Source organism: Tympanuchus pallidicinctus, unplaced genomic scaffold, assembly GCF_026119805.1.
Source record: "Tympanuchus pallidicinctus isolate F22 unplaced genomic scaffold, pur_lepc_1.0 scaffold8, whole genome shotgun sequence".
Lineage (NCBI taxonomy): Eukaryota > Metazoa > Chordata > Aves > Galliformes > Phasianidae > Tympanuchus > Tympanuchus pallidicinctus.
The window spans coordinates 50,726,405-50,751,827 of NW_026294802.1; the positions used below are offsets into that span (position 1 = coordinate 50,726,405).

General features: G+C 59.6%; 3 protein-coding genes across 9 annotated transcripts; 1 reads left to right on the plus strand and 2 right to left on the minus strand.

Moving 5' to 3' along the window:
* The first annotated feature begins 45 nt into the window (after positions 1–45).
* TOR2A (torsin family 2 member A) lies at positions 46–4,566 on the plus strand. 2 transcript variants are annotated; one of them, XM_052667356.1, is made up of 5 exons: positions 46–352; positions 457–722; positions 1,754–1,929; positions 2,288–2,415; positions 2,967–4,566. In XM_052667356.1, the coding sequence occupies exons 1-5, from the start codon at positions 61–63 to the stop codon at positions 3,209–3,211; spliced, it is 1,107 nt and encodes a 368-aa protein (XP_052523316.1). In that variant the 5' UTR covers positions 46–60; the 3' UTR covers positions 3,212–4,566. The 2 variants fall into 2 exon arrangements, with proteins under 2 accessions (XP_052523316.1, XP_052523317.1); XM_052667357.1 differs by having other exon boundaries at positions 247–370.
* On the minus strand, positions 4,027–10,273 carry TTC16 (tetratricopeptide repeat domain 16). 4 transcript variants are annotated; one of them, XM_052667352.1, is made up of 11 exons: positions 8,449–8,938; positions 8,167–8,257; positions 7,847–7,993; positions 7,676–7,776; positions 7,465–7,594; positions 7,147–7,361; positions 6,832–7,073; positions 6,215–6,356; positions 5,978–6,143; positions 5,278–5,419; positions 4,027–4,190 (listed from the first exon to the last, which is right to left on the minus strand). In XM_052667352.1, exons 1-10 carry the CDS (start codon positions 8,616–8,618, stop codon positions 5,294–5,296), a joined length of 1,530 nt encoding a protein of 509 aa, XP_052523312.1. In that variant the 5' UTR covers positions 8,619–8,938; the 3' UTR covers positions 4,027–4,190; positions 5,278–5,293. The 4 variants fall into 4 exon arrangements, 3 of the variants coding, with proteins under 3 accessions (XP_052523312.1, XP_052523314.1, XP_052523313.1); XR_008202598.1 differs by lacking the exon at positions 5,978–6,143 and having other exon boundaries at positions 8,449–8,941; XM_052667354.1 differs by lacking the exon at positions 8,449–8,938 and adding an exon at positions 10,011–10,273 and having other exon boundaries at positions 7,847–8,257.
* Positions 10,274–10,370: 97 nt separating this feature from the next.
* Positions 10,371–18,268, minus strand: CERCAM (cerebral endothelial cell adhesion molecule). 3 transcript variants are annotated; one of them, XM_052667348.1, is made up of 13 exons: positions 18,148–18,268; positions 15,828–15,933; positions 13,712–13,822; positions 13,385–13,502; positions 13,158–13,292; positions 12,878–13,082; positions 12,692–12,811; positions 12,530–12,606; positions 12,292–12,398; positions 12,084–12,216; positions 11,805–11,932; positions 11,537–11,740; positions 10,371–11,055 (listed from the first exon to the last, which is right to left on the minus strand). In XM_052667348.1, the coding sequence occupies exons 3-13, from the start codon at positions 13,783–13,785 to the stop codon at positions 10,821–10,823; spliced, it is 1,536 nt and encodes a 511-aa protein (XP_052523308.1). In that variant the 5' UTR covers positions 13,786–13,822; positions 15,828–15,933; positions 18,148–18,268; the 3' UTR covers positions 10,371–10,820. The 3 variants fall into 3 exon arrangements, with proteins under 3 accessions (XP_052523308.1, XP_052523306.1, XP_052523307.1); XM_052667346.1 differs by lacking the exons at positions 15,828–15,933; positions 18,148–18,268 and adding an exon at positions 14,951–15,152; XM_052667347.1 differs by lacking the exons at positions 15,828–15,933; positions 18,148–18,268 and having other exon boundaries at positions 13,712–14,075.
* Positions 18,269–25,423: the final 7,155 nt, after the last annotated feature.

The window sequence follows — 25,423 nt, forward strand, 5'->3', positions numbered from 1 at the left end:
GGGGCGCCCTCACTTTGCTGTAGGCAGGGCTGGGGTTACGGGCGCAGGCACAGCGGTGACATGGGGCCGTGTGTGGGCGGGGCCATGCCGACCAGACCACGCCCCTTAGCTCAAGACCACGCCCACTTCCACGTTGCCACGCCCACCTCCCCGCGCCGCGCGGGGCACGCCGGGAGCTGTAGTGCGGGCGGTGCCGGAGCCGCGGCCGCCATGTGTCGCTCCGCGGCGGTGCTGGCGCTGAGCTTGGCGCTGCTCTCGGCCGCCGCCGCCGCCTGGGACCTGTGGGCACTGAGGGCACTGCGCTGCAGCTTCACGGAGGACTGCGAGTGCGGCTTCGAACCCGACCTGCGCGGTTAGGTTCCCATTCTAGGTCGGGGGTGGCACGGCGGCGTTGGGGCGACCGCAGGACGGGAGCCGTCGGACCTTCGCTTCGTAAAGGATTTGCTTTTGCCGCAGGTCTGGAGTGCGAGCTGGCCGTGACCCTGGTGGGGCAGCCCCTGGTGAGGCAGCAGCTGATGAAGGGACTGAGGCGGTTCCTGGAGAAGCGCAGCCCGGAGAAGCCCCTCGTCATGTCCTTCCACGGCTCCACCGGGACGGGAAAAACCTTCGTGAGCTCCATGCTGGTCCGGCACCTCTTCCCCGAGGGGCTGCAGAGCCGCCACGTCCACCAGTTCTCCCCCATCGTGCACTTCCCCCACGCGGAGCACGTGGAGCGGTACAAGGTGAGCGCTGCCCCGCGCTGCGGGTTGCGGCCGTCCCGGCGCTCGGCGCACGCTCAGGCTGCTCCTGAAGACGGCAGGGCTGCGGCTCTGTGCTTCGCTCTCTGCCAGAGATTGGAGCAAAGGCTCCACGCAGTGGCTGCAGGCACCTCTGCGATATGCGCTTCTGTTTTCCCAGCAGCCGTTCTCGCTGTCATTTTCTCCCTCTTTAAATATTTACACGGCCCTTTGAATACGCAGCCAGAGTGTTTCACTTAGTGCCTTTCATCTGAAATTGTCTCTGTGCTTTCCAAATCAATAGCTGGGAAAACCTCTGTATGGCTGTGCTAATTTCCTCCTCACCCAACAAGGAGCTCCCAAACACAGCTTAACCTGTGGCTCCTGCAGCTGACAGAGGAAAGAAATCCAAAGGTGGAGGTTTTCCAAATGAAACCTCAGCAGTGGGGAAACCAGCACACGTGGATATTTTCCTTCTGGGTGTTTGGAGGAGTCGTGTGTTCTTTTGCATCCTTACAAGAAATGTGCTCGGTAGGGTAAAGCCTCGTGCTGGGTAAAACGATGCAATTAGGACTTACACTCGTATCCAGGGGACCTAAGTGTTCGTGTGTGGGTTGGCACTGATGTAACTTCAGCTGTAGTAAGGAAGAGGAGAGCTGTTCTCATTTGGTGCAGGCACACAATTCTGCACCAGAAAAGGAGGTGACAACAAGCACGTCTCCCTCCCTGTAACTGGGAACTGTAATGCAATGAAAGAGAAGAATGTAGAGAGCTGTAGGAGGCTGAAAACCCAGCTTTAGTTTGCTGCCTCCTTCTCACTGCTTTAAATCTGCAATAGAAGACCTGTAATGAGCTAATAAACGGCACAGATAAGTCACCGTGCCAGGCCCAGGACAAAGCAGCCTGCCTCAGGGCTGGCTGTTCCTGCTCTGAGTAGGTGATGCTGCACAGCTACTTCTGTGCTTCACCTCAGCCCTTGCACTGCAGTAGCTCAGGCCTCCCTCGCTGCTTTATGGTCTGGTGGGTATTTTTCCTAGGAGAACCTGAAGCACTGGATCCAAGGGAACTTGACGAAGTGCGGACGGTCGGTCTTTCTCTTTGAGGAGATGGACAAGATGCACCCGGGCCTGATTGATGTGATCATGCCATTCCTGGGACCCTCGTGGGTCGTGTATGGGACCAACTACCGCAAAGCCATCTTCATCTTCATAAGGTGAGGTGCCCCTGTGTGGCAGTGGGGCATCACGGGGCATTCCAGTGCACTGCTTTTCACATGGGCGCAGCACGATGCCTACTTCAGAACACCCTTTCATTTTGCTTTTCCTTTTGCAAGCGTTGAGCTTCTGCAGAAACCAGCAGATGTTATCTCCTCGTGAACAGTCAGAATTGGAGTGTCTGAAAAAGCTCTCCCCTTCCTGTTATTTGCTTGCCTTTGCAGGAGTCCTTTTAGGCCAGGCAGCAGAGCAAGCCTGGACTGAGCTCACGCAGGCTGGAGGATGACAGATGCCACCTCTGTCCTGCAATACCACTGTCCTGGGTAGTAAGTTGTCTTATTCTTGTTACTCCTGCAGCAACGCAGGAGGAGAGCAGATCAATGAAATGACACTGGATCTGTGGCGTGCCCACCGGGACCGGGAGGAGATCAGCCTGCAGGACATGGAGGCAGCCATCTCCAAAGCCGTGTTTGAGAACCCTCAGAGTGAGTGAACCTGCAGCGTTTCAGCAGGGAGCAGAGCCCAGCAGAGGGAGCCAGGCCCACTCCACACAGCCACAGATGCTCTCTGGGATCTCCTAAGCAGGCAGAAGGGGACAGAAATTTGAAGGGAAAGGAGTGGTGAGCTCCTCGAGGTTTTCTGGCAGAGGGAAGGAATAGCCTGCTTCCCAAGCCAGCAAATCTGTTAGCATGCTTAGCAAAATTCTTTGGAGAAAATGTGTATTCAGATAAAGTATGGCAAGCAGCACAGCACACTCACTGAAAAGGCACTGGGAATCAATCCCTGCTGCCTGCTTTGTCCTTGTCACAGAGCAGAGCTTAAAATCTGAGCAGCTCAGTTAAACCTAACCATTCCTGGGGAAAGACAAATCTATCTGGGGAAGGAGAGGTTGACAGCTGTTGGTTTAAGTCCTTGTACAAAACGAGCAGATCTGTCTTCAGCCGAGTACTCTGACTTCAAACAAAGCAGTTCCTTGAATTCCAAGGACCACAGACTCCAGAAGTAAAATCTCCTGTCTCCTCCTTTGCTTTTGTAGGTGGATTCTGGAAATCTGGGATTATTAATGAACATCTCATTGATTTTGTCGTGCCCTTCCTCCCCCTGAAGCACCACCACGTAAAGCAATGCGTCATCAACGAACTTCTGCAGCAAGGGTTAGAAGTACGCCAGGGTGTTGTCCAGGAGGTGGCCGACAGCATCCCCTACTTCCCAGAAGAAGAGAAATTATTCTCATCAACAGGATGCAAAACTGTAGCCTCTCGGATCAGTTTTTTCTTCTAGCCTTGCTCAGATCCATATGGGGTTGTAAAGCTGCAGACTGGTGGGACGAGCACCAGGAGCCGTGTGCTGCCATGCAGTAGCACAAATGTCCTCCTGCTGAATTTGTCTTTCCAGCCCCAAGGGCACTACTGCAGAATGCAACTGTGGGAGCAAGTGCAAGTGATTTGATTTACAGCACTTTATCATTCATTCTGTGGCCAGGTGAAGGTGGTTATGCCCAGCCTGGTGCACCACTCGAGTCGTACCTGTGATGAAGAAGGGAAGATGTCAGGAGAGACTGCAGTGTCAGGGAGGCTTCTTACCCTGTCAGCAACACCAATCTGCAGCTCTCTCCTCTTCTGGCAGCTTCTGCTATCCAATGCATGAAGATTCTGAGCCCAAAAAGGAATTATTTTTTTTAAATACATTATTTTAGCATTTTTAAAAGCCATCTTTTAAGCATGGCAGTACCTCAGTTCCTTGGTACAACGTGACAGTGCTGGTGCTGACTGCTGCGTTGCTGGCTGGTGAACACCCTCAACATTACCCTTTTCATTGAAAGGAAATTTTAGAGCCAACTTCTTCCCAGTTTCCTTTCACTGTGAATAGGTGCTGGTAGGGAGCACCAACAAAAATAGGGACACAACCAGGGAATATGGCAACGCTCAGCCTGCCAAAAACTCAGCTTCCCTACTTGTCCTTCTGCTCATCTTTCCCCCAAGGTCCAAAGGATTTCTCTGCAGCAAACCGTGGAAATGAAAAAAAACAGGACTTACTTACAAAAAAAAAAAAAAAAAGTTCATTCCTACCTCCAGAGGAGACCGTGGTGACACTGATGGTTTTTAACAATACTTTATTCAATGGTAATTTCTACAGCAGGCTGAGCAATTGGTGCTATGAGCTCTTGAGCTTCTTTGACGTCCTTCTGCTGGTCAGACGTTGCAGGTACTGGAAGAACCAGCTCTGCTCAGCTCCACAGGAGTGCCACTTATGTGGGGACCTGAGGACAAGATAGAGAAGTTTGTACTCCATGCTGTCAAGCATGGCGGGCGTATGGCACTGCTGGCCTTTGTCCACTTTAATCTCTGCAGTCGGTTACTGGAGCACAGGTCAGATAATCATTCCTACTCTGAGAATGAGCTGCCTGAGGGGGTTGTGTGAATGGGGACATGGCTGAGGGTCCCTGATGTTCCTCTCGTGCCCTGGGCTGAAATGAGCTGCTAGCACTCAGGACCATTCCAGCCTTCCTCCAGCTTCGTGGGCAGCCATTGGAGGAACAGCCTAAATGCAGCCCAGGAGCTGGTCCATGTACAGACCATCCTGCCTGCAGAAATGGTAGCATTTCTAATTTTAAAATAAATCTTTTATGAAATAAATGGTTGAGGAACAGTCATTTGCTTGGATTCCTAACAGCAGCAATCATGGACAGAGTTAGACTCGCATTTTCATGGGCACAGCTGCCTGGTGCAGTAGCACTTTGGGGATTTAGAGGCATAAAGATGATGCTCTATAATTAGGTAACAGGAAACAAGACTGTGGCCTTTCCCAGGGGTGGAGGTGAAACAGCAGTCACTGGCCCTGACACCCTGCAGAGGAGCCAGTGTAGGTACAAGAAAGCCACAAGGTCTGTCCTGCCACAGCTGCAGGCAGCCCATTTTTCCCCTGTGCAGAGCACATCTCTGCATACAAGGCCTTGTTCCCAGGACTGTGCCAGTGCAGAAGGTGAAACCCACACAACCTCTCCTGCCATCAGCAGCCTGGGGACAGGCACCAGTGCCCAGGCAATGCTGCAGGTCTACAGCAAACACCCATCAGACCCTTCAGCTAAGAGGGCTGAGAAGGAACGAGGTTCTGCTTGGAATGTTTCCCCACATGTAGACATTCCAGCAACCTACTGATGCCTTTTAGGTGCAGACAGTGGCAAAAAGCCTTTGGCAACAAGAGTAATTCAGCAGTTAAGTAGCCAAAATGTGTTTCTGTGCTCCAGAGCAAAGCCCTCATCAGAGTTTGAACAAACCCAGTTTAGAGCATGCAACAGCAGCAGGCTAACACCCAAGACAAATTACCCCACCACCACCGGCACACACCTACTGCTTCTGTCCATCAGGCATCATCAGATGGAAGTCTTGGAGGACTCTGAAGTGTTTTATCCGAGGTCTGTTGGCCAAGGCTCCTCAGGATAGCCTGGACAGTCCTCCTTGGGAAGAGGCGGCGTGCAAGGGAAAGGATCTGCAGTGGCAACAAGGCAAGACCTGAACATCCTCCTGACATATCAGCACTCACAGAAAAACTTGCCTGCAAAGAGCTCTGCACCACAGGTTTCCCCTGCTGCAGCCAAACACCTGACGGCCCCACCAGGACCTGCTCTGACAGGGAACCTGTTTGGTTTTATTTTGTAAAGAAATCCCAGATCTGTTGAACCGTGCTGCTATGACAGTGCAATGCTTGGAGGCAGCAGTGAGGGGATACTCTCCCCTTGCCCGCAGTCAGCTGCAGAAGGGCTTCTGCCCTGGATTAGATTTAAAGAAACAAGAAAGTGAGAATAAGCAGAAGACAATCTGACCAATGACTCTAACGCCAAACTCTTGTAAAAGCCAACATATAACCATTGCTGCTTGGCTTGGACCTGTAGCCTAGCAGGTCCCCCAGCTCATGTTCCTTGATCCCTGCAGGTGGCCCTGATGCAGAACAGAAACCACCCAACCATCAGGCACAGTGCCTGCAGCTGAGCCAGGAATGCTGCCCGTTGCCTGAGGAGGGCACAGAGCAGCAGTAGCAGGGCTGTACCTTGCTATCCTTGGCGCTGAGGCACAGGCTGAGTGCAACATCCTCCTTTGAGCTCTCCACCTTCCCTAGGCACCGCTTGGCCACGGCACGGCACAGGTAGTGCAGTGCTTCTTGGGGGTCGTGTTCAATGGCCATAGAAAAGCAAGCTTCTGCCTGCAGGAACCGCCTGCGAGGGGACAGCAGTGTGTGTCTGGCTCACCACAGGCCCTCAAGCAGCCTAAACCGCCCTGCTCTCACCTGGCTGCCACGTCCTGCCAGCCTTTCTCATGCAACACAGCCGCAACGCGGCCCTGCACAGCACGGTTCCCTGGACTCAGCTCCAGCGCCTGCTGGTAATCCGCCATGGCGTAGGTCAGCTCCCCCAGGCGAAAGAAGCAGTCTGCAGAGAAGAAGAAGGGCTCAGCAGGGCTGAGAGAGGCTGGCTGCTGCCCCAGGGCTTTATCTAGAACCAGTGGGAAACACACACCTCGTGTGCAGCCCTCCTCAGGTTTCAGCATCATAGCCAAAGTCTGCGCTGCAACAAGCAACACATGCAGCCTGATCTGGGGGAGAGCAGCAGTTGCCAGCTGTGCCCCAGAAGATACTATGTGGGGAAGGAGTAATAGCACCAGTGGCAAATCCCCACTCCTCATCCCCTTCCCGCTGCTGAAACAGTGCACTGGGATCAGGATCAAGGGAGAACCCAGCTGCCCCACCTCCTGCTTTTGCCACAGGTCTCTAACACAGGGCTGCAGAGCAAGGCCTCTCTCTGCAGACATTCACTGCCTCAGTGCCAGCCACTGCTGTGTGACACCCCAGCATTATCCACAAGCCACTGACGTTACCCTGCTGTGACAACCAGCCCTGCCACTTGCCTCCTCTGTTGGTGTAGAGTCCCTGCTCTGTCCTTTCATTTTGCAATGCTTCACCAAGGAGCTTTACAGCCTCATCAAGTTGGCCCAGAGCATAGCAGTGCACAGCACAATCATTGTAGGTGAGCACCAGCTGCCGCTGAGCCTCCCGGGCCTCTGGGCTCCCCACTGTGCTCAGCTCCCTCGCCCTGACCAAGTCCTTGCTGGCTGCACTGAAGTTCTTGAGCTGTCGGAGGAGAGTCCCCCTGTGACACAGGGACAGAGAAAGGAAACTCAGACAGCAGTACAGCTAATTACCTGCAGCAAAACGATCGCTACCTGAGGGTGAAGAATTCAGCAGCCAACGGGTCACTCTCAATAGCAAAGCTGATCTCATCCAGGGCCCCACGCAGGTCTCCACACAGGGCCTTCAACACTGCCTGGGCTTTGGCCTCCTGGCCTTGTCTCAGCAGCCTCTGCCACAAAGCCTGGGCAGCTCTGTGCTGCGGTTCCAGCTTCAGGGCCCGTTGGATGTCCTGGTGGCACAGGGCCAGCTGCCCAGAGGGCCGGCTACCTTCAGGACCTGGTACTTCCTACTGTGGCCCCATGTCCAGGAAGGGTAGCCAGGGTCCCTCAAAGGGACCAACATGGTCATACCTGCCCAAACCGCTTGTAGAAGAAGGCACGGAGCACATACATATCAGGGTTCCTCACATCCTCCTCCAGTTCTCTGTTAAGCATCCGGAGGAACTCTGGGAACTCGCCAAGGGCAGCAAGGCACACGATGCTGCAAGAGAGGGACAAGGCTATGGGGAGCCTGCAGTAAGGCAGGGCCAGCCTGCTGAACAACCTGCAGCCCTGGCTTCACCTCCTCTGGTAGAACACCCTGCAGTGAGGCTGCAGCTCAGCTGCCTGTATGAAGGCCTTCAGGGCCTCACTGTAGAGCTCCTGGTCCAGCAGACTCTGGCCCTGCAGGGATAGCCAGTCAACATGGTCACAAGTTGGGGCTGCAGATGGGGAGAAGTGAGTGGTTGCTCACCTGCAGGTCAAGGACAAGAGCCAGACGAGCCAGGCAGTGCTGTTCTTGTGCAGGTGCCAATGCAAGCACCTTCATTAAGTTCAACTTGGCTGACTGGAAGTCACAAAGCTGGAGGAAAGCCTCTGCCCGCTGCTCATACAGCTCTGCCTGCACCATGGACACCCTCAGCCCGTGCTGCCAGGGCCCAGCTATACTCCAAGAGCCCAGAATCATGCTGGCACCATGCTAACACCATAGCAAAGAGCACCCTGAAGCGAGGTGCCAGTGCTACAGGCTTAGCAATGCTACCTCCTGCTCCCAGCTCTCCAGGGTCCCATTACCCGCTGTGGATCCAGGTTGATGGCTTTTGTATAGCAGATGATGGCTTCTTCCCACTGGCCACAAGAGGAGAAGCCCCGTCCTTTCTGCCAGCTGCAGAGAAGAAGAGCCATAAGCTGGGCTCACACTGCCCAACAGGGAGACTGTCACAGAGCCCGGACACACATGTGGCTGGAGGGCAGCAAGGAAAGGTGGTGGACGTGAGGACTGCCCTAAAGGCCGCTAAGGACATTCTGAGCAGGGAAGGCAGCAGTGTGAACACAGAGCAGCACCCAGGCACTTACTGCTCCTGCATCCTGCCCTGCACAATGGCGGGAAGGGATCCCACGCCCCTGGGGCGCTCCACGCTGCGCAGGCACTGGCTGGGCCCGAACAGCCTCCGCAGGGCCCGGTCCCAGCCGCCCTCCAGCTGCTCCTCGGGCACGGCTGTAGCAAACAGCTCCGGGGCCTCCATCTCCGCTCCCACCTGCGGGCTCAGCCCAGCGACCCCGGCTGCATCCCCAACCCCTGCCCTTCCTGAAGGGCCCCACTACAGCCACAGGGCACCCGAGCGACCGCCAGAACGGCGAGGAGGGAAGAAGCACGGATCGTGCGCCGGCCCCGCAACGCCTCACGGCCCCGCCCCGCCGCCTGCAACCAAGATGGCGGCGTTGCCCGGAAGCAAGATGGCGGAGACGCCCTCAACCAAGATGGCGGCGGGGCCCCCGAGGGCCTTGCTGGCTGAGGTCCTTGCAGATACAGACCGGGCGTCGTCCCGTGTCGGGGTCACTTAGAGGCTAACGGGGGGATTTGTCCTTCTCCTCAGCGGGACGCTGCGGGGTCTGGCCTGTGTTTGCACCCTGCAGCGTGCTTGACCCCCCACAGGACAGTGCCGCCCCACCTCAGGGCTCGCAGTCCCCGGCTCCCACTGAGCCTTGTCCCACACGAAGCCCCGCTCCAGTTCTCCCCCTTTTTTCCTCCTCTCCCTCCTCCTCCCTGACGCTGTCTGGCAGCGCAGCGAACATGGAAACAATCGGCGTGGCTGCCAGGCCTGGCAGGAGCGCACAGCCCTGGCGCAGCCCAGCACAGCCTCTTCCAGACCCGTGTTCTTTGGAGCCGGGCCCCGCACAGCCGGGGCAGCCATGGGGCAGCTCCAGCGCCGTCCCCTCACCCTTCAGCTGCCTGCGGGGGCCCAGCGCCTTCTGCCCCTTCACCACTGCCGTCCTCAGTCCCTCCCTGAGGTCCCTGCTGTTGGCTGCAGCCTCGCTCAGAACACCCCAAGCATTCCCCTGCACAAACATCCCTTTCCCCTCAGCATCTGTTGGTGCCCCGCATCGTGGCTGTGCAGTAAAGGTGTCCCAGCACCCCGTGGCACAGAAAGGCAGAGCTGCCTGGAATTTCCTAGCTCACCAGCAGACCAGTCTGCTCCCACGGAACTGGAACAACTAGTGGAGAGGTTTCAGGCTGTCATAGTTTCTGAGTTAGGCTGTTTTCTGCCAAAACATTGGAGTTTTTGAAAGCTCCTGGCCAGCTTTGTTACAGCTCTCCTGCCAGAGCTGCTAGGGAATGCCTTCTATGCTCCAGCACCACTTCAGCATCCCAAAAGCTTGGTGTTCTGCTGCATGTGTCCTGTTTGAGCTACAACCTGCAAGCACAGCAGCTCCATGCCCACATCCCAGCAGGCACTGGAACGCACCCTGGGACCTGCCACCTCCTTCCTCTGCTCCAGCTGGCACCCAAACTTCACCCTCTGCTTACAGCTCCCATCCCAATCTCCTCACCCTGCAAGGTCTGCATCCAGGATACCTCAGCCACGGGAGCAATAGAGGGGAGAGCAGCAGCTCTGGGGACTTGGCAAGAAGCTCACCTCTCCCCCAGCCTACCCAGACTAGGGTCAGTTGCAGCATTTTCAAGGGACTTGCTTCTCTTCACCAGTTTTCAACCAAGAATTGCCCTGCAGAGTGTTCACTTGCTCTGGGGACTTGAAGTTTTAGCGCAAAACAAACACTCTTGTAAAGCAAACATCCTCCTCCAAATCTGGCCACAAACGTGACACATGCCAGAGACCAGCAGGACTCAGCTGCAAATCCCGGTGCTCAAATTAGCAAAAGGTTTTCAGTCCAAAGGCCAAAACCTCTGCTGAGAGCATCAGAACAAATGAGGGAAGGCACTGTCATCGGTGTTACCTGGGGGCAGCTCTGCCCAGCACAGCTTGCAGCCAGGAACGTCAGCTCCAACACAGTTGGTTTTAATCCTCCTGGGCTTCGGCCCAGATATGGAACAGGCAGAGGTGGCAGGAGGCCACATGTGCACTTCCAGGGCCTTCCCCCCTCCTCCTGAATCAGCAAATCCACATGCGACGTCCAAAAAACAGTTTGCACTACTCAGGAGAGTACAGAGCCAGAGCACCACAGTCTGGCAGCCCCTCCGTCTGTCTAGGCACCATTTTGCCAACAGCCCCAGAGACAAATCCCACTCTGGAGCATGCCGTGGGGAGAACCTAATCCACGATGGTCCCCCCTGGGTCACGATGCCTGGTCCCTATGGAGAAAAGCAGTGAGCATCCCTGCTAGTGGTCCAGGCAGGAGTAAGCCCTCTGCTCACCGATGCCTTCCCATGGGTGGGTGAGGAGAGTCTGGCTGCTCCCAGGGGGTGTCCACGTCCAGCACCAGCACCCTCAGAGCTCATCGTGGGATGCAGAGCGAAGATACCCCCCACCATCCCGCAGGTCCCTCAGGCTCTTCTGTGAGCCCACCCAGCCTGTCTGTTTGGAGTCATCATCCCAGATGGTGGAGGTCTCCGTGTCGCTCAGCCAGTTGCTGTCCCCGGCGTAGTGAGTGGGATAAACCAGGAGTGGGTGAGCCGAAAACACCTGCAGGTCCCGTGGGGCAAAGTGTCGCTTGTAGTCCTCGCTGGGGAAAGCAGGAGGAGAAGGACATGTAAGGAGCGATGGAGAACACAGCAATGGAGTGCGTGCACGGGGGATGGCACTGTTTTGAGAGTGACACTGGCACCAGAGATGCTGTGTGCTCAGAGAGCCCCCTCCCCTTCCAACCCTTCATTTTACCGTCCTGCTCTCCCCTTTGCCCACATCCTCTCCTCCAGCGCTTGCCCACCTCCAGCTGCCTCCCCTCCAGGACCCCCCACCCGGTGAGGTGCCCCCAGTGAGGCTGAGCCCTCCACAAGGCCAGCCCCACACCCCAGCTCCATCCCTGCAGCCCCGTGCTGGCAGAGGGCCATTTTCCAGCAGCCGGCGGCCAGGCGGGGCTGGGGGGGAATGAGCTCATGCTGCAGATGTTTTCTTCCAGCCAGGGCGGAGGGGAGAGACGGGGTGGGATGGTGGCAATGGAGAAGAACCACATGTTCCCACAGCAGCGCAGCCCTGCTCCTTACTTGGGGTGTTTGTCGTACATGATGGGCAGGAACTCATCCACAGGCAGCATTTTGGAGAGGGGCTCAGCAGCCAGCAGCTTCTGCGCACCACGGAGGGAGATGGCGTACGCCAGGGTCCAGTAGGAATACCCAGCTACCACCAGGTTCCGGACACCCTCCACAGGAACTTCATCCTCTGCGTTCACCTGCTTCCTCCCCAGGTAGCTGCAGGGCGAGTGGTCAGAGCCGGCCCAGCGCTCGCCCCGCACCCCTCGTCCCCAGCACCTACACGAGGTCCCAGTCGTGCCGTGCCCCCTCCAGTTCCTCCATCAGCCGCTGCAGCCGGGCTGGGAAGGACACCTCAAAGCGCACATCGTCCTCAAAGACCAGCACCCGCTGCAGCCCCTGGGACACGATCTGTGGGGAGGACACAGAGCTGCTGCCATATTGGGTTATACTGTGCCATACTGGGGCCACTCACCCTGAAGAAGAGACCCCCTCCCCAAGTTCTCCTGACAGATGTTGTACAGAGGGTCCCTACCCGTGCTGGTGCCCCTCAGCCCCATACCTCCTTCCAGATGTTGTAATGGCTCAGGAAGCATCCAACCTCCCCTTTGGTGAGCGTGCGGCCAGAGAAGGGGTCATAGTACCCCGGCAGCAGGTCCACTCCCAGCACCTTGATGTCACTACTGTTGAGGGTGCTGCAAGGTGAAAGGGTGGATCAGCACGGTGTCCCCAGCACCCAGCTCCCTCCCAGGGTGACACTACTCTGTCACCTCCCATCCACTGCATCCACCACCCGTGCAGCGATCTCCAGCTCCTGCAGGGACTCCAGCATCCGCCGGCGCCGGTCCGGCCGCCTCACCAGATTGATGAGGAAGATCTGGGGAGGAAGAGAAGAGTCTCACCGGGGCAGTGGAGGGAGGGCACATCACTGCAGTGTGAGACAGGGGACACGGGGTCGGCTGAACACCAGGGTAGGAGGTGTGAAAGGGAGGCATGGGGGGCAGGTACCTCATCAAAGCCCAATTTAGTGAGCGGTTTGGGTGGGACGGAGATGTGCCTGGAGCGCTGCATGGGGGGACCATCCACTGCAGAGAGATGGAAAATCCCTTCCATGGAGCCTGCAGCCCTCTGTCACTGCCAGGAACAGCACGGGGACCCCCTGGAGCTCACCCATGGCCTCCAGCGTGAGATGCACAAAGTTGACACGCTCATCCTCCAGAGTCTGGTGAGCCTTCACAGGGACGTTGATGTAGCCAAAGCGCTGCTGGTTGCACACGTGGACCTCAGCACCTGCAGGGCGAGGGGGTGAGCATCACAGAGGCTGACCCAAGCCCCCCCCAGACCACTGATCCTCACCGGCCTCCTGGCAGGAGTAGGCAAAGACAATGATGTCGTCGAAAGCCCAGGTGTAGTTGGGATGGGGTGGGTAGAAGGCCAGCTGTGCTGTCTCCTCCTTCCGCAGGTCGATCAGGAAGGTGGCGTACACCATGGGCACGGCGAAGCAGCCCCGGCGCTGCCGGTTCTTGGTGGGGAAATAGTCAGCCGTGCGGCGATAGAAGCCCTGTAACACAGCGGTGTGACAGTGCCAGTGCCAGGACACAGTGCTGGGCAGCCCCCCGGGGCTTCTGGGCCGTACCTGGGGCGTTATCCCGCACCAGAAGTTGGAGTAGAAGGTCTGCGAGTCCAACATCGGGGCCACCACCGACTTGTTCTGCGCCATGAGGAAGGTGAGGGTCTGGTTGTTGGTCAGGATGCTGTCTGTGTCCACAAACTGCGGGGACAGAGCTGGTGCTGGAGGTGTGGGGACACCCACACCCCATGTATCCCATCTATCACGACACCCGCCTGCTGCCTTCTCCCTACCAGGATGTAATCTGCCCGCAGCCCCCGGGCGTAGCTCAGAGCCTCCTGCTTCAGCCTCATCAGGTTTTCATAGCGTTTGTCGCTCCAGTGCTTGGGGCCGAGCTCATCAGGGTAAGCACTGTGCAGTGGGGGGAAGGCAGAGGGTTAACAGTGCGGGCTGGGAACGCACAAACTCAGTGCACACACTGCATGCCGTCCGCCTGAGTCAGCGCCGAGCTGAGCTGGCAGCAGCACGCATGCAAAAAGCCCTGCAAAAACCCCGTGTGCACGCAGGGGAGAGGTGCAAGGAGGGGGGAGCAACACGGGGTTGTCCCCCCTTGGCCGCACCTGGGCCCCTCTTCTGCCTTCCATGTCACCGAGTGGTAATTGCTGCCCACTGCCTGCAGCCATTCCTGCAGCATCGCCGTCGTGTTGTCTGAGTTGTGGTCTGTCGCACACCTGGGGGGGGTGAAGGGGGGGATGTCAGTCCCGCGGTGCTTGGGGTCCTTGGGGACCCCCCGGGCACAGACCCCTCCCTGCCCTGCCACACCGAGAGGCTGAGCTGCAGAGGGGAGCAGGGCTCGCTCGGAAAGGCAACGTGTAATTTGGAGGAACCACGGCTGCGTTCGCCGGGGAGGGAAAGGCAAAGGGGTCATTTCTTCCCCACCGCCGTCCTGCGGCTCTCGCTTGCTCTCAGCCCCCGTCGGCCCCAACGTCAGCTTCCCAACCCCATTCCCCCACTCCTGCCCCTCTGAGTCCCGCTGCGTCCCCGGCCACCAGCTGCTCTTCAGAGGGTCTCTGGGGGGCAGCAGGACCAAAGCGGCCCCTCGGCTCCCCCCAGCCCAGCCTCCCCCCAGCGGGACCCCTCCCCGCCAGCCCCCGCCTCATCCCCCGTAAAAGTTTCCACTCCAGCATGTGGCGGCTGCAAAGGAGAGGAGAAGAGGAGGAACGGGGACTCCTCTCCCACCCTCCGCACGGTATAAAAGGGGTTTGGAGAGGTTGTGCTTGGGCAATGGGGGGGAGAGGACAGTCTCTATGGGGAAAGGGAGGCAGCGCCCATCCCTGAGGATGTGGAAGACCCCCACGAGCTCAGGGTGCTCCCTCACGCACACCAGCCCTACAAATCCAGGAGGGAAACAGTGAGGGGTCTCCGTTCCCCCGCTGCAGCGCTGTGCCCCCACCCCGATGCTCCCACAGCCGCTCAGAGCCCCCCACGCAGCCACAACCCCTCTGTGGCCACGGGGTGCCACCACCACGGGTTCCCCGCACCCCAACGGGATCCCCATGCAGTCCCCACTCCTCCAGGTCCTCATTCCCCCCCACCCCGTATCCTTATTCCCCGATCCTTGAGAGGATCCTGAAGGAATGGGGACACCCCTCTAAGGTCCCTGTTCCCCTCGGATCCCGCTCCCCGTATCCCCCACCCCCCCGAGCTCCCACATGTCCCCACTCCCCCATTTTCCCCGGAGCCCCCCACTCCCCACGTACCGCTCCCCCAGGACCCCCACTCCTTCCGCTCCCCCTCCCCACCCGCCGCCCCCATATCCCCCTAGGACCTGGGGGTGCTCCCTGCTCCCCCACCCTCACCACAGCGCGATGTTCGCCGCGGGGAAGTCCAGGCTCTCCAGGGCCCCCAGGCAATGAGGCAGCGAGTGCTGCGCATTGCGGGCCAGGAGGGCCAGCACCACCCGGGGGGGTTCGGGGCCGCCCCCGGTGCCGGTCCCGGTGCCCAGCAGCAGCAGCAGCAAGAGCGCAGCGCAGCGCAGCGGCCCCATGGCGGAGGGCAGCGGCGGCGGGCGGGGACGGGGCGGGACCCGAGCACGGGATGGGCCCCCGCCCCCTGCCCAGCCCCTATAGGGACCCCCCCCCCGCTCCCGACACCGGGAGATGGAAGTGCGGACGAGGGCCGGGGGGACGCTCCCAGGTTCGCGCGGAGGAAAGGAGTTCTTGATATTATTTTTATATTCCAAACAAGCCGGCATCACAGAGCACCCCAAAACCCCACTGGGATGACAGCCAGCTTTAGGGCAACGCCCCCTCGCCCTGAGGACCCTACCGGGGCTTCATGCATCCCCGTGTGCCCCCCCGGGCTGAGGTCGGGGGCTCCGCATAGCAAGGATGGTGGAGGCGGCTGGGGGCCGGGGGTCTCAGCTCGTTCATTCCCGAGGTGCCCGGCCCCAACGAGGTGCTTCCCCCCCCCCCGGCTGAGTGGTTGCGGCGTTTGCAACGTGTCCGAGCTGCTCGCCACCCCTCGGGACTTCGGGCCAAAAATGTTGGTTAACCCCAAAGCCATAAATGCAGCACAGTCTGGGAGGGGCCACGTCCCACCGAGAAAGCGCCCATCAGCCCCAACCCACAGCCCCAACCCACAGCCCCAACCCATAGCCGTGCCGGGCAGCCCTCGCCCTACAGACCCCGCTGCTCTGCCTGGGGGTCGCGGGGTGCCACCAAACCTCGCACCCACCCCGCGCTGCAGCCGCCCGTCTGCTGCCGACGCGTCCCGCAGCTCCATCCCGCACTGCTGCTGGCAGGTCTGAAATGCGCCTGAGGACGAAGGGATCCAACCGCACCTGGGAGAAGGAAAGGAGAGAGAAAATGAGTGCGGGGGGCACTGGGAGCATCAGAGCGCCTTGCAGCTCTGCTTACAGCCCGCGGTCAGAGCAGTGTTTTTGGGGACGCTGTCTGTGGCGGAGCCCCCCGGCGCCTCACAGCGATGCAGAGGGGCTGCGGGACCCCAAAGCCCCGCACGGCCCCGCACGGCGCGGTGCTCGCGGTGCCGATCAGCCCCGATCCTCCGGGATCCGCAGAGCGCTGCGCTCAGCGCGGCCGCTGCTGCCACCTCCCGGCCCTGCGGGGTGCGACGGGGCGGCCGGGGCGGGGGCGCGGCGTGGGGCTGCGGGGCCGATCCCTGCCTCGGGTCTGCAGCCCGCGGCCCCCCAGCCCTTCACTCCTGCACCCCCACACGTGTATCCCTGCATCCCTACGTCTCTGCCACCCTGCATCGCTTCTTCATCCCCGCATCCCTCCGCTTTCTACATGGCTACGTCCCTCCATTCCTCCATCCCTTCATCGCTCCGCCCCTACATCTCTGTGTTCCCACATCTATCCCCATCTATCCCCACACCCTTACATCTCTCTACCCCTACATCCCTAATCCATCCATCCTTATATATCCCTGCCTCCTTCCAATCCTGCTCTCCTACAACCCCTCATCCCATTTCTCCTACCTCCTTCCACTCCCACATCCCCGCATCCCTCTTCCCCTATATATCCCTGTACCCTTCTAACCCTACAGCTCCACAGCCCCTGTACTCCTCCACCCCTCCACTCCCACACACCACCATTCTCACACCCCCAGCTCCCTGCATCCCTTCCCAGTGGTCACAGGCCATGAATAGGAATGATACAGCAGGATTTTGGTGCCAGAGCAGGATTTGGAGAGTTCTGGTTCTCAGAAAGGCAGAGAGCAGAGCTCCCAGCAGCTGGGCAGCAATTTCTCCCCTGCAAAACCCCCTGCAGGTTCACCCTGGCATCCCCTGGGCAGGGGGAGCCAATGCTGCACCTCAGCCTGGGGAAACTGAGGCATGGAGCAATGCAAAGAGCAGCACACAGGGGCACGGTGGGCTGGAACAGGCACAGGAGAACAAACACTGTGCCTCTGACAGCCACTGCTGTTTGTGCACGTTACAACCCACCACCCTCAGAGCTCACTGAGTGTCTGACATCACCGAGCAAGCCGCTTTGGCCGTGCAATCAGGAAAATAACCAGGAAGGAGCAGGGGGAGCTGCCTGGCCTCTGCCTTGGGGTGATCACCCCCCTCATCTCACTCTGCCCTGACACCTCCACTGCTGTCATGGGGCTGCTGCAGCCCACAGTGCCTCCGAGCCAACATCAAGCCTGGCAGCACTGCATCATATCCCCTCACATTGCATCCCCTCACACAGCATCCCATCAAATCCCATTGCATTGCATCACATCACACCTTATTCCATCCCATTCCAACCCATCCCATCCATCTCATCCCAACCCATCACATCGCACTGTATCCCCTTGCACATGAATCCCATCCTCTCACATCTTACTGCACTGCATCCACCCCACTGCATCCTATTGCACTGTCTGCCATTGCACTGCATCCTATTGCATCCCATCACATCCAATCACATTTCATCCCATCATATCCCATTGCATTCTATTGGGACCCATCCCACCCCATCCCATCCCATCCCATCCCATCCCTTCCCATCCCTTCCCATCCCTTCCCATCCCATCCCTTCCCATCCCTTCCCATCCCATCCCATCCCATCCCTTCCCATCCCATCCTACCATGTCCCATCTCACTGCACCCCATCCCCTCACATCCCATTGCATTGCATCCCATTGCATCCTATTGGGTTCCATCCCATGCCATTCCATCCCATCCCAAATGCACTTTCCCACCCAGCCTCCAGGACAAATCACGTATAAAATCCAATGTTATTCCCTGAGGGCTGTAAGATCTCTCCCACCAGCATCTGCCTGCCCTCCCAGCTGTGCTGAGCTGATCTGGAGCAGCTGAGTGCTGAAATCAGAGCGGGGTTGTGGGCAGCCCAGCACCCCTCCACCTTCCCCACCCTCCTTCCCCCCCCCCGGCCCAGGAGCTCAGCCCCAGCCCTGCACCCCCTGCTCAGCCCCAGCCTGGCACTGACCCCCCCATCCTGCGCAGTGAATTTTCCATCCATATGTTTTCTTTTTATTTCCCAGTTACTTTTGGCTCCAGGGCTGAGGTTTTGGCCATCCTCACCTCCTGTCTCCACCCCTTCCGTCACATTCGTTACGTTTCTCAGTGAAGCCTTTGCAAAGCTCCAGGTTCCTCCAATGTCACGTTCCTCCAAAAGGTTCAGATGTGGGTGCACAAAACACGAATCAAAACGTGAAGCTACACCTATAGAAATGGAACCACTGAGACGCCGCGTGGCCAGAGGTCGGCACAAACCTCCCAGCCTCCAACAATCCCTGATTTGTAAACTTATTTCATAGCAAAAGCTCTCCATGCCACTCCGGGTGTCCCCAGGTGTCCCCAGCACAGCCCCAAATGGAGAAACTGAGGCACCTCTCCCTGCTGCCCCCCCACCCTGCAGCCCCATTCCCCATTCCACCACCTCCAGCTGTTGTGTAGATCAGGGCTGGGCTCTCCTCCCTCCAGTTTCTGCTTCCAGCTCTGCTAAACCCATCCGCTCTGCTCCTCAACAGCCGGGTAAAAATAACAGCAACGAACCCGGAGCCTCCAAACCTCACTGCCCAGCTGGGAAAATCCAGGGGGATTTGGGGCCACCCAAGAGGAGCAGGGGAGGATGGGGGGAGCAGCGGGGGCTGTATCTCCGTGCTGGGTGTGGGGGGAGCTGCACTGATGCAAATGGGACAGAAAATGACTACTGAGCCCTGGGATGTCAGCCTTCACCCGGGCCAGGCAGAGCCGGCGGTGCTGCAGATACTGGGGAGGGCACAGCCTTCTTCAGGGCCCGTCAGCCACAGCTGGAGCAGGGATGCTCAGTGCCACGGCACAGCTGTGCTCCGGCCAAGCGCTGTCCCTGCAGGTGGTACACGGGATGCTCAGCCCCACGCAGGGCTCTTTTGGGCTGGACCCCACCTGCAGTCCCCACATGGGACCCAGCAGGGCACAGGGACACTGCCAAGCGAGGGGAAATAGAGGCTGGGAACCAGAGGGATGCACCTCCTGATCCCGAGACCCAACGTTGGGACACAACACCGGCACAGCCCCTGGTCTCCAGCCGAAAATCACAGGGATACCTGGCCCCAAATCAGGGCTTGCACCACCAGCGCAGCCCCTGCTCCTCATCCCAAACCAGAGGGATGCCACCAACACGCCTCCGGGTCCCCAGCCCCGGGCTGTCCCGCTCCCATTATGGCAATGCCAGCCCCGCAGGGCTCCCCACACTCCGTCCCCACTGCACCCTTTGGACGCACGGTGACATCAGGGTGCCCCAACCGGCACCGACGGGACGGATCCCCCCCGCGAGGCGCTGACCCGTGCGCTGCCGTCCCCTCCGTCCCCTCCTTCCTCTCCCACCCACCGGCACTTCGGCTCGGCCCCGTCCCAGCCCGGGCAGCTGTGACCGAAAACAAAGCTGTCCCCGCACAATGCCCTTCTGTCCGCTCCCAGATGCTGACCGCTGGGGTGGACAGCGGCCGGGCTGGAGGCATTGAAGGGCCGTGCCAGGCCCCCGCTGGCAGGGGACAATGTTGGCAGTGATGGAGGGTAGGTATTTCAAAAGGTTTTGTTTTCGGCTGACCCGCCGAGCCAGCGTGACCCCGCAGCCCCCCACCCACCCGTGCTCCTCCGTCCCCATAGAACCCGGCCGCATTCCTGACCTCGGGGGGGAAAAGTTTAAAAACTCCTAGCGAGGAGACAATGCCGGTGTCATGGCATTGATTTAGGAGGGACTCTTTCCATCACAAAGGCGAGACAAAGGCGCTCGGCGCTGGGAAAGGGGCTCCGGCTCCCGGCTCAGGAGCGGGGCCGACGCTTTGTGCGTGGGGATCCGTCCTCCCGCGTCCCACCGGCTGCCACCGGGGATCCCTGCGGCCACCGCGGGGTCCCCACCGCCCCGTGGGGCGGCTCCGACCTCCCTCAGCCCCGACCCACGGCGACCCCCCTGCCGCGACCGGCCCGAGCAGCGCTTCCACAGCGCCCAACTCACGGTGTCGGCAGCGCGGAGCTCAGCGCACGTCCCGGACAGCGGCAGCGCTCTGAGGCCGCGCTGAGAGCGCTTTGCTTTTTCTTTTTTTCTTTCTTTCTTTTTTTTTTTTTAAACAGGAGAAATGTTTTTCTCCGGTGCTGGACGGCGCTGCCGGAGCTGGAACCGCGGCCATTGGTTTCCTCGCGCTCTCCTCGCCCTATTTATTTTTTTTCCTGGCAGCTGCGGGCGGATGGGAGCTGGCGAGGTGCTGCTCCTGGGGCTGGGAGGCATTCGCTGCCCGGAACGGGGCAGCAGGAGGGGGGCTGGGGGCAAAGCGGATCCAAACCCCAACGCCACCCCGCTTTGGTTTTCCTTTTTTTTTCCCCATTATTTTCCTCCAGGATGAGATTTAATTTGCGGGGACTCTCCGGCAAAGTGCAGCAAAATCCCTCCTCGAGACACACAGGGAGGAAGCATTGGGCTGAGCTGCTCTGTTTTTCCCATTTGGGGCCAAAAATGCATTCCGTTCCCCGACCTGCAGGGACGCAGGGATGCACTCACAGCCCCACGGCAAACCCAGCCCCGCTCCCCTGTTAATTTTGTTTAGCAACTTGTCAGGTTGGTACATAAAGGAGGTGGAAAGATCAATCCCGGCTTTTCATCAGTGTGGGAAAAAGTATTTCACTAATCCATATTTATTGGTGTACGGAGCTGGGGGGGCCGGCAGGGGTACCCCAATGGTCAGGAGCAAAGGACAGGAGGGACAGTTTAAGGCTGCCCTTTGCGGAGGGGTCACATGTCACCAAAATCTTTCGGTTGTCTTTGGATTGGTTACATTCTGTTCTCTTTTTTTCAATTGGGGTTGCCAAGCAACTGGCTCAGACCGGCCAAGATATTTTCTTTATTACAAGTGGAGCAGAAAGCGGCGAGGAGGGGAGAGATGAAAAAAAAAAAAAAAAAAGAAAGAAAAAAAAAAGAAGGGAGAGGGGAGAAGAAGTTGAGACAATTAACATTTATAGGATCACATAACTTCATTAACTCGGCCGAGATTTGGGAAAGAGACTTAGAAAAAGAAAAAAAGATGGGGGGGGGGGGGGGGGAAGAGATGGGGACGAACAGGAGCTGCACGCTGCAGCCCTGCGCTGAAATGATGCCCCAGGCAGTGTGGGGGCTCGGCACTTCGCTGCTCCCAGCAGTGGCTGCCACCAGCACGAGGCCCCCGGTGATGCTGATGCTCTTTTTTCATTTTTTTACCACCTGATTTCTTTTGATTCTCGTGCTCTCTGCCCGCTGCTGTGTCCCTGTGTCCTCACGTCCTCGTGTCACCGGGCTGTGGGGTCGCAGTGTCCCCACGTCCTTGGGATGCTGCTGTGCCACCCCAAGGAGCGCAGCCCCCGGCGCAGTGCTCAGGCCTCAGCTGGCCCCTGGCAGGTCTGGCGCTGGGCTGAGGGCTGGAATAGGGATGGGATGGGATGGTAGAGGGCAACAGGGGTGGCGAAGGGGATGGTGATGGCGATGACAATGGGGATGGAGATGATGGGGATGGGGACAAAGACGGAAGTGGGGACGGGGACAGGGATGCGGACGCGCAGCATCACCGCACGCTGCTCCGAGCATCTTCAGCGCCGCGGGATTCCCTCTTCCACCCTGAGCCATTTCCTCCCCCCATGTGGCCGAGCAGTGTGCGAGGAGCTGGGGGGCGGGGGGGGGGGGCGAGGAGAGGCACGGACCCCCTCCCCATGGACCCCCATGGCCCCGCAGCCCCCCGCGGCTCTGCCCGGGGCCCCCCGAGGCCCAGTGGGCAGCGATGGGTGAAGGCAAGGAGCGGCCCCGAGCTCCCCACCGGGGCTGCACGGACCCCGCGGGACCGGGGACCCCCGTGCCGGGTGGAGCAGGCGCTGCCCCCGCTCTGCCCGCAGCTGCCGGCCCGGCGAGTCGGTAATATTCATCAGGGGACTACAATGAGCATTATTTATCCCCGGCACTCGCTGCTATGGGATGGGGGGGAGTGAATAAGAGGGGGGGGACAGCGCGGGGTGCAGGTGACCCCAACACCGCGGGACTCGGGCACCGACACCCCGATCCCGGAGCAGAGGGGCCGGGGGGGAATCAAAGCCGCCATCAGGGGGGCGGGGGGGGGGGACACGGCCGCATCCCGCGGGGGCGACGGGGGGAGCGCGGCCCCCAAAAGGGGAAACCCCGAGGCGGGAGGGGACACCCCGAGCCGGCGAACCCCGGGACCCCACAGCGGGGACGGCAGCCGGGGCCGCGCCGGGCCGTGCCGAGCCGGGCCGGGGGCTGCCGGGTGGGAGCTGTGTCTTTAAGAGATGGCTGGCTCCAGGTTGCAGCTGCTGTTTCTGTGCTATAGAGACAGTGGAGATTCATTACTCCTAAAACACAATGGGCATTTATCACCCCGTGGTGTTATTCAAATCCAGTACCAATTGAAGGTCATCCCCATTCTTTTCTCGCCGGCTCTGCAACACATTTATTGTTGTGCCGTTCAACTAAAAGCCCTGCCCGGCCCCGGCGCAGCCCGCAGAGCCCCGGCGTGCGCATCCCTCGCGGGCGGATTTGGGACCCTCCCGGCTGGATACAACGTGGAGGACGCGGGTCAGCGCCGGCTCGGCCCGGCCCGGCTCGGGGAGGTGCCGGCCGGCAGCAGGTGCAGCGGAGCCCCGAGCCCCGCCGAGCCGCCCGCTCCGCCCCCGCGGGCCGCACTTTCCGCGCCCCGTGGAAACTCGGAGCCCCGCGGGCCGCCTCCGCCGCCGGGTCGGGAGCGCCGGGGATGCGGGAGTCCGTCCGTCCGTCCGACCGCCCCGCCCGCAGCCCGGCTTTGCCCGGGGGAAGCGGGGGGCATCGCGGGGGAAGCGCCGGCAGCGGGCCGGGATTTTCCCTCGTTGGAAGAGGGGGGGATTTGTTCCCAACTTCGTGGGAGCCGCTCGGTGAGAAGGGGCCGGGGGCAGAGGGGAGGGGGGGCAGAAGCTTGGATTTTTGCTCTTTTCTCTTTATTTCTTCTTTTCTTCATACATTTTTTTTTTTTTAAATTCTTAATTTTTCATTTTGCTCCCTTCCCGTTCGGGCAATTCGTCAATTTCGGCGGTGTTCGAAGTGCCCGAATTCTGCGGGCGATGCGGTTGCGAGCGGCCGATTCTCTCTCCGAAGCTGCGGCGGTCGGCAGTGCGGGGCCGGGGGGGGGAGTGGCGGGATGTCGCTCCGTGCCCGCATCCCGCAGCCGTCGGGAGCCCCGCACAGCCTCAGGGGCACCGCGCCCCATCGGCAGCAGCCGACCCCGCGCCCCGCTGCAGAGCGGCCGCTCCGGGCGGCTTGTACCGCTGCTTTTCGTTTGCTGCTTTTTTAGTATTATTGTAATTCCATTTTTATTTTTATTTTGGCTCGGTGTCGGTTTAATATTTTTAAGGTCTGATTTTTTTTCCTATTTTTAAAAAATTTTTCACTTTTAAAATATATTTTTATTTTTATTGTTATTTTTTTTTTTAGGAGGGGTAGAAACGAGTTGTCGGATTGAAACCCCTCGCGGTGCCGTTCGATGGTAACGGGGATGCGGAGCTCCAAAGTTGGCGGAGCCGCAGAGCGGTGCCGGGTCGGGGCCGCCGTGTGCTTCTTTTCCAGGGTCGCACCGAATTTTCCCCGGCGGATCCCCGCGAGCCCGGGACGGGAATCTCTGCTCCTGATTGTCCAAACGCAATTCTTGTGCGCTGGAGCCGTACGAACCAAGAATTGTGTCTGGACATCTGTAGCAGAGATTTCAACTTCACCGGCGGGGCCGAGGAACGGCCGCGAGGCGGAGGAGCGCCCACCCGAGCGCCGGAAGGTAACCGACCCCGAGCGGTGCGGGAGAACGATTGGAAGGAAACCCAATAAACAGCGGTGGCGATGCTCACCTCTCCGCTCTGCCGGCTGCTTCCGTCCTACCGCGCCTCAAAGCGCCGCCGCACCGGGGCCGCTCGCGGGGACCGCGGCCGCCGCCGACCGAAGCGCGGCGGAACCGGGAGCGCTCCGGCGGCTCCGCGGGGCGGCTGTGGCCGCGCTGCCCGACCCCGCGGCGCCCGCGCTCTTCAGCCTTTCGCCGTTTCTATTCTAAACGCGGTTCTGTTTCATTTCATTTCTTCCTGCGGACGCGCTGCGTACCCGTGAAGCCGCTTCCCCCCCCCCCCCCCCTCCTCCTCCTCCCCCTCGGAGCCTTCGGCCCGGCCCGGCCTCGCGGAGCTCCTGGAGGCTGCGGGGCGCACGGGGACGGGGAGGGCCGAGCGCCGGGCGCGGAGACGGGAAACGGAGCGGGGATGCGGCCGCCCCGCTCGCCTCGCAGCCCCCGTGAAAGCGCGACCCGGAGCTTTTAACAGCGAGGCATTATGAGCCAAGCGCACTGCCGGGGCTGCCAAGGAAACCCGGGAGGAGGAGGGAAGCATTACAGGATCCGAGCAGAATTTCGCTTAGAGCCTCTGTAGGACAAAGCCGGAGGCTAAGGATGTTTTAGAAGGGTTTTATTTCAGAAACTTTGCCACAGGGTTTCGCCGTATCCCTCTTTTCCCCTCCCTTCGCCCGGCTTCCCTCACCCCCACATCCCCAGCAGTGATTGGCAGCTTTTACTACGGCAGAGGCTGAGCCACTTTGCTGTACCTGCGCTGCCCAGGAAGGAGCTCGGCCTGTCAGCCGGGGGCATCAGAACAGAAAAGCTCAGCCTAAAGCAGAAATGCAGCACCGAGGCAGAGCGGGCGGCAGCGCTGAGGACAAACCTCCTTCCTCAGTCGGGTTTGAGGCCGTTTGAGCAGGTTTGCTGTTTGTCAGCCGGCTCCCCCCATCACCTGGAATCCCCCTTGCATTCCCCCCATCCAACAGCACCTCGGGCAGCGAGCTCAGCGCAGAGAAGAGCCTGTGGTCTGTCTGTGCCATTTACAAATAGCACAAGCTGGACTCGAGCTGCTGTGCCTGGGTTTGGAACAGGCTGACTATCGGTTCGCTCTCAGTAATGTGCTCTGAAGTTGAGGTTTCTCAGCTCTGCAGCCCACGGGCGCCGGGAGCTACGCAGTGATAGAGGGGTGAACGTGACGGAGGAGTCAGCAGAGAGGTCAGACAGGGAATTATTCTTTGGCAGCCCCCCGGCGCAGAGCAATGAGCAGCGATGGGGTCGGGCTGCCCAAGCAGGCGCTGCAGCCCCGCATTGCTCACTGCCCTCCTCGGCAGCTCGGGGAGGTGGAGGCAACAGCGGTGCAGGTCAGTTCTGAGGGGCACAGGGAGCAGCTCACGGCCTCGCTGAGCCCTCAGCTGCAGCTGGGAACCACTGTGTGTGCATTCCCAGAGCCACGTGGAAACGTGGGTGAGTGGGGCTGAGAGAGCAGGAAGGGGCGAGGAGGAAAC

Coding starts and splice junctions, on each gene's coding strand:
- TOR2A (XM_052667356.1), top strand. CDS start 61: ATGGGGCCGTGTGTGGGCGGGGCCATGCCGACCAGACCACGCCCCTTA. Junction 353..456: donor CTTCGAACCCGACCTGCGCG/GTTAGGTTCCCA, acceptor CTTTTGCCGCAG/GTCTGGAGTGCGAGCTGGCC. Junction 723..1,753: donor AGCACGTGGAGCGGTACAAG/GTGAGCGCTGCC, acceptor TATTTTTCCTAG/GAGAACCTGAAGCACTGGAT.
- TTC16 (XM_052667352.1), bottom strand. CDS start 8,618: ATGGAGGCCCCGGAGCTGTTTGCTACAGCCGTGCCCGAGGAGCAGCTG. Junction 7,074..7,146: donor GCTGAATTCTTCACCCTCAG/GTAGCGATCGTT, acceptor CCTGTGTCACAG/GGGGACTCTCCTCCGACAGC. Junction 5,420..5,977: donor TCAGCGCCAAGGATAGCAAG/GTACAGCCCTGC, acceptor TTGCCACTGCAG/ATCCTTTCCCTTGCACGCCG.
- CERCAM (XM_052667347.1), bottom strand. CDS start 14,019: ATGACCCCTTTGCCTTTCCCTCCCCGGCGAACGCAGCCGTGGTTCCTC. Junction 13,293..13,384: donor TGCGGGCAGATTACATCCTG/GTAGGGAGAAGG, acceptor CTGTCCCCGCAG/TTTGTGGACACAGACAGCAT. Junction 12,217..12,291: donor GTGGATGCAGTGGATGGGAG/GTGACAGAGTAG, acceptor TTCACCTTGCAG/CACCCTCAACAGTAGTGACA.